The sequence below is a fragment of the Primulina eburnea genome, chromosome 3 (genome assembly GCF_022965805.1).
Source record: "Primulina eburnea isolate SZY01 chromosome 3, ASM2296580v1, whole genome shotgun sequence".
NCBI lineage: Eukaryota > Viridiplantae > Streptophyta > Magnoliopsida > Lamiales > Gesneriaceae > Primulina > Primulina eburnea.
Window position 1 is genome coordinate 3,066,488 of NC_133103.1, and position 11,310 is coordinate 3,077,797.

Consider the following 11,310-nt stretch of genomic DNA (forward strand, 5'->3'; position numbering starts at 1 on the left):
TGACATTTTTTCCTAAATGTGAAGATGTCATTAAAAAATTTAAGAATGACATCAGTAACCTTATATGTAAAAAAATTCCAATATCTTATTATATTTTTCCAAAAATTTAATAGCTTATTTTTGCCACAGCAACAATTACATGTGAGGAACAAAATCTAATTATTTCAATGTAATAACATTAAGCATACTGGGTGAATTTTACAAGGTGTCGATAGTCGAGCAAGGTATTTAGCTAATGTTCAGAGTCGCCAGAAAGTAGACGCGAGAGGAAATCAGGCCCCTCGTTCAAAGTAAACCCTTTTCCACACAAGTGTCTCGATAATTGAGTACTTTCTTTTTCTTCCACCTCTTGGTCTTGAACGAAATTGCTAATCTGACTCTTCACATTTTCCCTGAAAACAGATGCAAAAGATTTGTGCAAGTAACCATTAGAAGTAAAACGAGCCGCTTCTAGTCAAAAGGGACGCCAAGTTGAAATCATTGTTAAGCAACCGAAACTTACAGGAAATATAGATATGGCAACCAGATTTTTCATGGTTATCACACGTGTTTGCAAGTAAATTTCTTGCAACAAGCAAGAATGCTGCAGGTATGTGGTTTAAGTTCCAAGTGAACAGCTTTGATGTGCTGATTCCGATTTGATGGCTGTACATGAGAAGACACCACGACAAAATCTCCAACAATTAAGCAAGTGAAAAATAGCAAGTTCTACAAGGGCAATCAACTAACTGTTCCTGTAAATGAGAAGCCAGTCTACGGAGCTTAAATTCAAAAATGGTTTTTTAATGGCAGGGAGCTTACATTTGAAAATTTAAGCCGACATCTCTTGAGACCACGCTTGAACGTATATGAGGAAACCCCGGTTCTATGCATCTGAATATGATGCTTAATGTTTTTCTTCAGTTGTTTGATCCCACATTCACCACAAACAACACATTGACGACAAGATCTAACATGCTCTTTGAGGCACTGCTTGTTAGTGAAATATTTCATGCAGCCTGGTTCTGAACATAATGCTTCCACCGAATCCAACTTTACTACATTATCAGCCAAGAATTTCACAAAGGAACAATCAGTGAATACCTCCAAAAAAAAAATTCCCAGAGTGTTACTAAAATATAACTTATAGAGGATTCGGCAGGAAAAAAAACTCACCATGTGAGTCCTCGTGTTTCAGCGATTTAGATGGATTTTTAAACACTTTTCCACACCCAGGTTCTGCACAGACATATTCCTTAGGCTTGTGAAACTCTTTGATGTGCGTGCCGATTCATATCATCCTGAAACGTTAACTTCCGGTCACAGTCCTCAACTGGGTATTCAAATAACCTCCCTTGATGCTGTAACATATGTCTGTTCAAGTGGTCTTTCCTTCTACAGGTGGACTGGAAATCTTTAAGTGCCCATTTAAGGCCTCTGTAACATAACAATATGATTAGGCCTTCGAGAGAAAAAGGAAAAAAATGTTTTCACATGGATTCCATATCTAAAGAAACCAAATATCAATTCCAGAAGTTAAAATAAAATCCCCAAACCTTGCCGTCACTGAGGCTCACTTGATGGAGCTTCTCACGTGGTCCCCCCACCTGGTACTGATCCATTCAAGGTAACGTCGTGCATTTTGGAGTTCTCAGTGTGGGATCCAATGCTCACGTACAACCAAAAACCAACACGCTTTATTATCATTCTTCAATCTGCAATGTTTCATAATCACAATAGGCTTAGTTAAAAAAAATTAGTAAAAACAGGCCTCGTCGTTAAACATAAAAAATGAGGAAACCCACCTTGTTCATAAGATCAGAAAAAACAGAAAACTGTATTCAACTAGAGGCTGGTAAGTCGCTCTTTTTCTACAATCACTAGCGTAACATATTAATTTTAAATCAAACTAATATATAATTGTCATAATCCAATTCTAAAATGTTCACCGGTAATTGTTGTTCTAGCTCCAAGACAAGCATTACACCTTGCAAACAATACCATAATTCTCCATCTCCTCGAATTTATAATTTTCGGTTCTAAGGAACCAAAATTTGATCATAGCCATCTTCGAAACAAATAAGACACTTTCGAAACAATACATCAAACAGCGAGAAATGGTTAAAAAAACAGTAGAAAAAGAAATAAATAAACAAAAAATTGAAATAGATAACAACCTCGAGAGAATGTCTTTGCATATGTTGTTTGAGATGAGCAGGCTTCCCGAAACTAGCCCCGCGTATTCGCAAGTATTCTGTTTCTCCTTATTCGCTTTTTCTTTGTTTCTTAAGATTCTTTAATATCCTCCTGCAATCACCAATTCTTCTTCACACAAAAACCCTCTCACAAAAAAAAATGTACATAACAATTCCGACATATAACCAAAACCGTGAAAACGCTCTTGCGATCATCGCAGCACACCGAAAAACATCCAGGCGCAACGATGACAGGATTTTATAATCGAAACTCGAAATAAAATTCAATCGCACCTTGTGATGAGCGAGAATATGAGATGAAATCAATGATTTCTTGGATCGGCAAAGCCCACAAAAGTCGCAATAATACCTCCTAATATCCCTCAAAATCGGCCCTCGGGCTTCCTCTCCGTTTTTCTCCATTCTCTTGACTTATAACTGAACTATCTTATACAATATATTCGCATCAATACAGGCCACGACGTTGAATAAGTGAAAACCCTAGATATTTTGCGCGGCACTAAGCGTCTGAAACGAAGATCCGTTGGAGAGATTAGTCTGGGTTTATATAAGCAAATTTCAAGGGTTTTTATGTCATTACGTCGCAGAAACTTCTTTTTCGGTGGTGTTTATGTCATTTCATAATTATGAAACTTTTTTGATATATTAAAATCTTGTATGTCACTCTTCAAAAAAATAAAAAATAATCTTGTATGTCAAATTATACATTAAAATAATAAAAACTCCTATAAACCGTATTACATATCAGTTTTATCATACAAATATCTTATTTAGATAACTCGTAAAAATATTACTTTAAATAAGAACATTATTGACCGTCTGATGGATAAAAATCTATGTGATTAGGCTAACAAAAAATCTACTCTTAAAATAAAACATAATTTTTAGTAGGCTGTCTATGTATATTATATTAGTTAATTTTATTAAAACAACGAATAGCTAGTGCAAAACTTATTTTTTTTTTATTGTTAGATAATGCTTTTCGACACGCATATATCTAAAAAATTAAATAAAAACTAAAAATGAATAGTTTTAAAAATTTTAGGAAATGAGTATTTTTTAATCTAAAAATAATATTATTGATATTTAAAAAATTTATTATGATATCAAACTTAGGGGGGTGTATTTAACGTAGGAAATTTATTGACTTTTATTGACTTTTGTAGATTTTAAAAATCTAGAGGTATTCAATCAAGACTTTTGTACTCTATAGAAGTCTTGTGGTATTCAAAATAGACTTTCATAGAGTTTTAAAAAGTCAATTGGTATTCAACATTGACTTTTATAAACTCTATAAAAGTCTACAGGTATTCAAATTTTCCATGGAATTTTAATAACTCCTTGGAATTCATTGACATACAAACATTAAAGCCTAAGGTACAACTACAAATTGTAAAAAATTGTATTTGGTTCACCCCAAAGATTTGAATGGATTTTTAAAACTTCTAACTCTCTCTCTGTCGCTTCACATCACATATCTTCATATCTTCTCTCCTCTCATCTATTTCTATTACTCTCTCAAATTTTCGAAGTGTATCTCTATATATATTTTCATATTTCTTTTTCAAATTTTTCATTTTTTGGCTGATTGTTCATTTAATAATTTTTTATTTTAATAACATGGGGAAATTTTGAATTATAGAATTGATTTTGTGATTTTTAATTTATGATTTATACAAATTAATGTAATATTCAATAATAATAAAAGATGATCGAAAAAATGTTATTTAATTCTTAATAATTGAATAGTTTCGTAACAATGATTTTTTAAATTCATTTTCGTATTTTTAATTAATATGTAAGCTATGATATTTTTATACAAAATTATATTCACACAATAATAAATAATATTATTTTTACATTTATATTACCAATTTAAAAATAAGATTACATGTTAATCAATTGATGTATTTTAAAAAATTTACAAACATGCATATAAACCCACATATATATACATGTAAGGATTAAACGATTTAATTTTTAAATAAGTAAATTTATTTATTAATATAAATATTAAAAATAATTTCAAATTGAATATGTTATATATGTCAATTAGTTATTGGTTCAAAGAAATTAATAAAAAATCACATGTTATAGTTAAGTACAAAATTTATAAAATTCTATAAAAAAAAATCTACAAAAGTCTATAAAAATCTTGCAAAAAAGTCTACATAAATCCACGTAAATATGTTTATAAATCTGTGAGATTTCATAAAAGTCAATAAAAATTTATAAAATCCATAAAAGTCTAACATTTAAAAAAGTCATTAAAAGTCATCAAAACTCTGAATTGAATACACCCCACTTAGTCATTTTAATGTCTCAAATATAATAATAATATAAATAATATAGATGTGATAGCTCGTAAAGATAATATGTCTTTTGTGAGACGATCTCACAAATCTTTATCTGTGAGACGGATCAACCCTATCGATATTCACAATTAAAGTAATACTCTTAGCATAAAAAGTAATTTTTTTTCATGGATGACCCAAATAAAACAAATTACGACCTGTAAAACCGTTTCACACAAGTTTTTGACTATTTAATTATCATCTTGTTTATTTTGTAATTTTAGTCATATCATACAGAATATCTTTAGAATTGACTCGTTTCACAAATAAAGATTCGTGAGACTATTTTACAAGAGATCTGCTCAAATATGAAAGAATAACTTTAGCTGTAACAGTAGAATAGCTTCAAGAAGATACAGGATATCACTAAACTTAATGATAAAAGATATATCGTATCATTATATTTAATGATAAATTTATGGTGTTACTTTTTCGGCTAACTTTTTTTAGAAAAGTAATAGCTAATAAGGAAAAAATTTGATAATAATGCATGATTCTACATTGAGGGGTGTATTTAACGTGGAAAATTTATTGACTTTTATTGACTTTTGTAGATTTTAAAAATCTAGAGGTATTGAATCAAGACTTTTGCATACTCTATAGAAGTCTTGTTGTATTCAAAATAGACTTTCATGGAGTTTTAAAAAGTCAATTGGTATTCAACATTGACTTTTATAAACTCTATAAAAGTCTACAGGTATTCAAATTTTCCATGGAATTTTAATAACTCCTTGGAATTCATTGACATACAAACATTAAAGCCTAATGTACAACTACAAATTGTAAAAAATTGTATTTGGTTCACCCCAAAGATTTGAATGGATTTTTAAAACTTCTAACTCTCTCTCTGTCGCTTCACATCACATATCTTCATATCTTCTCTCCTCTCATCTATTTCTATTACTCTCTCAAATTTTCGAAGTGTATCTCTATATATATTTTCATCTTTCTTTTTCAAATTTTTCATTTTTTGGCTGATTGTTCATTTAATAATTTTTTATTTTAGTAACATGGGGAAATTTTGAATTATAGAATTTTTTTTGTGATTTTTAATTTATGATTTATACAAATTAATGTAATATTCAATAATAATAAAAGATGATCGAAAAAATGTTATTTAATTCTTAATAATTGAATAGTTTCGTAACAACAATGATTTTTTAAATTCATTTTCGTATTTTTAATTAATATGTAAGCTATGATATTTTTATACAAAATTATATTCACACAATAATAAATAATATTATTTTTACATTTATATTATCAATTTAAAAATAAGATTACATGTTAATCAATTGATGTATTTTAAAAAATTTACAAACATGCATATAAACCCACATATATATACATGTAAGGATTAAACGATTTAATTTTTAAATAAGTAAATCTATTTATTAATATAAATATTAAAAATAATTTCAAATTGAATATGTTATATATGTCAATTAGTTATTGGTTCAAAGAAATTAATAAAAAATCACATGTTATAGTTAAGTACAAAATTTATAAAATTATATAAAAAAAAAATCTACAAAAGTCTATAAAAATCTTGCAAAAAAGTCTACATAAATCCACGTAAATCTGTTTATAAATCTGTGAGATTCCATGAAAGTCAATAGAAATTTATAAAATCCATAAAAGTCTAACATTTAAAAAAGTCATTAAAAGTCATCAAAACTCTGAATTGAATACACCCCACTAACCCTCGTATTTTAGATTTCTATATTTTGCCCTTCACAATCCATATTAGCCAATGATGATATTATTTGTTCCTACTGAGATTAGAATTAGATCACCATTTCATTTTATTTTGTAAATACTATTATTTATTTATACAATAAATAAATATCGTGCTATATAAAAAATTATATCCCATAAATTGACAAATTGGGATATTTCGAGGGGTCAAAATAGAATTAACCTTATTACATTCAGACTACAATGTTGCACATCGAATGCCGTGAGCACGAACGAAGCATCTGTTCCACCTTAGAAAGCTCACTATCCCGAACCCACATGGTGTGTTTTTGAAACTCAGGCTCCGAGAGGTATCTTCCCTGTTTCCAGATCTCTGTCTCCTACCTTTAGCAATTCGAGGTCTTTGATTTTTTTTCATGGGTGAAATTGTTTTTTTCCCTTATTTAATGCTGCAATCTGAAAGTTTATTTATTTTACATAATTTTAAAAACAGTAGCTTCTTAAGGTATTGTGTAGTATAGAAAGAATTTAAAGCAAACGGAAAGATCAGTCCATATTCAGTCTCGCGTGTTGGTTCTTACACCTCGTGGCTTTGCATGTATCTTGTGCGTTTGAACTTCAGTTACTTCTGAATTTGTTCACGGGTCTTTTAGTGGTTAACTGTTATTGGGGTCTTAGAGATTCATTTCCGGAAATATTTTCCTTGATTGATTTTTGAGTCTTTTTTGAAGATTTATTTTTTTAGGGCTTCCCTGAAATTAGGCTTAGATTATCTTCTTTTTTTTCCGAGGAAATGTTGAGTCCGTGGATGATTTCTTTTTGTATGTTGCAGGAAGCAGGTTCTTGCTGTTAACCAACCGTAAGATTAGGATCAGTTACTGTGATTGATTTGTTGGAATTAGATTGTGTTTTTACTTCATGCAGGCGGGACTAATTTTTGCAATTGTACTTGTAAAAGACCAATACTTTTAGGTAGTTTCAGGTTACTTTTGTTCGCCATATAATTGTAAGTTTTGTGTTGATTAAAACTCGTGATAAGAGTGTCCTGTTGGTGGTTAAATGGATCAAGATTTGGGATACGAGTCAAATCCTCACTCTGGTTCAGCTGACAAGTCTAAAATCTTGCGTGTAAAGCCCTTAAGATGTCTTGTCCCAGTTTTCCCAAATCCACCAGGCATGTCTTCAGTTACTACTCCCCAACCTTCGCCATTTGTGTGTGTTCCACCCTCGGGTCCTTTCCCTTCCGGAGTTCAACCATTTTACCCTTTTCTAGCTTCAAATAATTCTCAGCAGGCAACATTTGGAGCCTCGAGCCAACCGGGTAATTTGGGGATTGGTAGCAACGTACAGGCTCCCATACCACTTAATTCATTTAGAACCCCAACACCAAAAGCAAATGGGGATGCAGCTCCAGGTAAGAGGGGCTTTAGTGGGTTTCCTAAGGCAGAAGATGTTAATTCTGGTAAAGGAAAGAGTCATTCGAGGAAGAGAAGAGCATGGAAGGGTGATGATTTTGGTGTTGGCTCTCTAGTTGATAGCCTTTTGACTTCATTTAAGCTTAAGGAATTTGACGAATTTAGAAGATCTAATGGGGACAGGGATACTGTTGAAAGCATACTATTGGTATTTGATTTGCTGCAAAGAAAGCTTACACAACTTGAAGAATCGAAGGATTTGCTTGTAGGAGTTACTAGACGTCCGGACCTGAAAGCTTCAAACCTTTTGCTGAGTAATGGGGTTCGCACGAACAATACTAAGAGGATTGGGCATGTGCCTGGTGTTGAAGTTGGTGATATCTTTTTATTTAGAATCGAGCTGTGTATTGTAGGTTTACATGCTCCTAGTATGGCTGGAATTGATTACATGGGCGTCAAAGTTACAGTTGACGAGGAACCCGTGGCTGTAAGCATTGTTTCATCTGGAGGATATGACGATCAAGGTGATGATCCCGACGTGCTAATTTATAGTGGTCATGGAGGAGTGCAGAGGAGAGATGGGCAGATGTTTGATCAGAAACTTGAAAAAGGGAATCTTGCTCTAGAAAAGAGTCTGCATCGTGCTAATGATGTGAGAGTCTTAAGGGGTGTGAAGGATGCAGCTGGTTCAACCAGAAAGATGTATATCTATGACGGCCTTTACAAAATTCAGGAGTCATGGGCTGAGAAAAATCAGTCGGGGTGTAATGTTTTCAAGTATAAGTTGGTCAGAGTACCTGGTCAGCCAGAAGCTTATTCTTTGTGGAAATCAATTCAGCAATGGAAGGAAGGAACTGTTGCCCGGGCTGGCGTTATTATATCCGATCTAGCCTCCGGAGCAGAGTCTCAACCTGTCACTCTTGTGAACGATGTTGATGGTGAAAAGGGACCTGCTCATTTCACCTATACTTCGAGTCTCAGGTACTTGAGACCTTTTTCCACTTCCAAACCTTCCATGGGCTGTCACTGCAAGGGTGGATGTCAACCAGGTGACATCAATTGCCCTTGCATTCAGAAAAATGGAGGCTTTCTTCCGTACACTTCATCTGGGGTTCTCCTTTCTGACAAATCCTTGATACATGAATGCACTCAATCCTGCACTTGCCCTCCAACCTGCAGGAATCGCATTTCTCAAGCTGGTCTAAAAACCCGTCTTGAGGTTTTTAAGACAAAGACCCGGGGTTGGGGACTTAGATCATGGGATCCAATCCGTGCAGGATGTTTTATTTGCGAGTATGCAGGCGATGTCATCCAGGCACCTAGTTCTAGTGATTTTGATGGCAATCACATTTTTGATGCTACCAGCTACTATGAGCCCTTTGAAGCCATCAGTGATGATTCCATCAGCTCTACGCCATCCCCTTTTCCCCTTGTGATAAGTGCAAAAAACAGTGGAAATGTAGCACGTTTCATGAATCATAGCTGTTCGCCAAATGTTTTCTGGAAGCCGGTTTTACAAGAAAGTAACAATGATTCGTTTCTACACATTGCCTTCTTTGCCATTCGACATATTCCACCAATGCAAGAGCTAACATACAAATATGGGATGGTGACGCCTGAGAAAGGGGACCAGGAGAGGAAAATGTGCTTATGTGGATCTGTGAAGTGTAAGGGTTTTTTTTACTGATGGCCCATTAAAGGTTAGTTGTTTTCTATTTTTCCCTCAGTAGATCAGCCAAAAATGTTGGCTATTCTTATCAAGTCATTCTCATGTATATTTTTAATTTCCTGGAATCTTATGATTCATCTCTGTGGTCGTGCAGTGTATACACGTGATTATCAACTTTTGTGAATCTTGAAATGCACGCCTTGGAGAGCTCTCTCTCACTAAATAATGAGCTGCAGGCATATTAGCAAAATGTAACATATCTCACCTCCTCTTAGTAAATTAGTTATAAAAATTATCTGAACTAATGTCCGGTGGATTATGATTGAAAAATATCCAAAAAAAAATTCTTAAAATTTGAAATTCTTGATTCTGTGGCAAGTATACACTTTGGGGAATTGGTGAGTGCATGATTTATTATGTAGAAGCTTTTCGTTTTTTTAGTCGTCCCAAGTGGGTTCTTTCTTATTTTCTCCAGTTTTCCTTTCTCTCATGATAGTTTATTTTGTTAGGAGCAGCCTTATTTGATTGTCTAAACATTCAAATGTGTGGCATTTTCTGGTAATCTATAAACTTTTTTGATCTTTTTACGGCATTTGCATCAATGAATACTAAGTGGTGTGAGATTGTAAATGTTCTAGACTACCTGTTCCTGAGCACTTTATCTGCTCCATGATCTTTCCATGGTAATAGGGAGCTCGTGCTATGCTTTGGGAAAATCAGGACTTCCATACTATCTTCTTAGAGTGTCATAACTTCTCGACATCCACGACTCTCTGTTCGTGTTATGATAATTTCACTGTCTCATTATTATGTGAAGGATATGGAGGGTTTTGTTTTCATAATTGCACCTTTAATCTCTGTTTTTAACTTCCATGTTGTTTTCCCATGAGCGGAGAAGAAATACGTCTATTTACAAATTTACATCATAAATTCTCGAATCTCCGAGAGGAGCTTTCACAATATCTGGCAATTTTGTGGTTGTTATGATAACAAACTGCATTGACATCTACGCTCTGTTGGGAGTGGAATTTATAAATATAATCAACGGTGGTCTCGATCTTTTATCAGACTATATTCTTGGTACTTGGCATTATAACTCTGCAGTTTTCTGTGAGCTATAGTTTTTCAACCTGCAAGTTAGCGTGCCCAAGAAACTTTCCTTTCGCCTAACATCCCCCCACCCCCCCCCCCCCCCCCCTCCCCCTGTGCCAAATCTGCAATATGACTTGAGTTACTTGATAATGCGTCAGATTTTGGTCTAGTTATACAACGCATTCATTTACCCTTTCTTTTCTGCTGCAACATGAATTTAAATGCATGCTTCATGTCTTGTTTTAAACCAATTGTGACCAATGTCCATTCGTTGGCTTTTGCAGCTCATCGAAGTCGTGGTAGGATGGTAGGAAAGGTCTCATTTCAAACAGCTGTGACAGTATAAGAAGGAGCAGATTTTTGTTATGAATCGGAATTGTTTTCTCGGTGATACCCTCATGGACTCGTTGTTTCTTCTGTAATTTTGTTGTTTGTAACGCAAGGGTAAATAGACTTTGGAACTTTGGTTAGACTGAATTGCTTCCATGTAATTTTAAACCCTTCCTGATGCCTATCCCATTCGTAGTCTTGCGGTTTAAGTATTTCATTTATTTTATTTAAATTCCTACATTATACTTTTCACATTTCCCTAACTTAACCTTTATATTTTTTCATATATATGATATAATAATTGTAAGTACTAAAAATGAGGTGGGCAAACTCATTGATAAAAATCTAGGAATCGTTTAATGTGCTTTTCGAATGCCATATGGAATCTTGGGGTGGGGGTTTAAGAGAAATCTTGGGGTTTTTTTTTTTTCCGTTTTGCAAGAAATTATGAGATGGACAAATACAGTCCACAAGAATTCTTTTCCAATTGGCGTGAAACCACAACTCAAACCCCGTAATACCACAAAACTCAAACTCCCTTAATGTAATCGAGCAAG

The 11,310-nt window shown here is 33.4% G+C and overlaps 1 protein-coding gene, 1 long non-coding RNA gene and 1 pseudogene across 4 annotated transcripts; 1 reads left to right on the forward strand and 2 right to left on the reverse strand.

Annotated features, from left to right (window-relative positions):
• Positions 1-68: 68 nt before the first annotated feature.
• On the reverse strand, positions 69-1,270 carry LOC140828635 (transcription factor IIIA-like; annotated as a pseudogene).
• A 5,189-nt stretch (positions 1,271-6,459) lies between these two features.
• Positions 6,460-10,979, forward strand: LOC140825362 (histone-lysine N-methyltransferase, H3 lysine-9 specific SUVH1-like). Of its 3 annotated transcripts, none has more exons than XR_012116660.1 (4): positions 6,460-6,597; positions 7,080-9,362; positions 9,486-9,889; positions 10,708-10,979. XR_012116660.1 is itself a non-coding variant. In XM_073187102.1 (3 exons), exon 2 carries the CDS (start codon positions 7,307-7,309, stop codon positions 9,347-9,349), a length of 2,043 nt encoding a protein of 680 aa, XP_073043203.1. In that variant the 5' UTR covers positions 6,460-6,597; positions 7,080-7,306; the 3' UTR covers positions 9,350-9,362; positions 10,708-10,979. The 3 variants fall into 3 exon arrangements, 1 of the variants encoding a protein (XP_073043203.1); XR_012116659.1 differs by having other exon boundaries at positions 9,486-9,582; XM_073187102.1 differs by lacking the exon at positions 9,486-9,889.
• LOC140825364 (uncharacterized) lies at positions 10,689-11,265 on the reverse strand. Its single transcript, XR_012116661.1, has 2 exons — positions 11,000-11,265; positions 10,689-10,934 (listed from the first exon to the last, which is right to left on the reverse strand). It is a non-coding gene; the product is annotated as an uncharacterized lncRNA (long non-coding RNA).
• Positions 11,266-11,310: the final 45 nt, after the last annotated feature.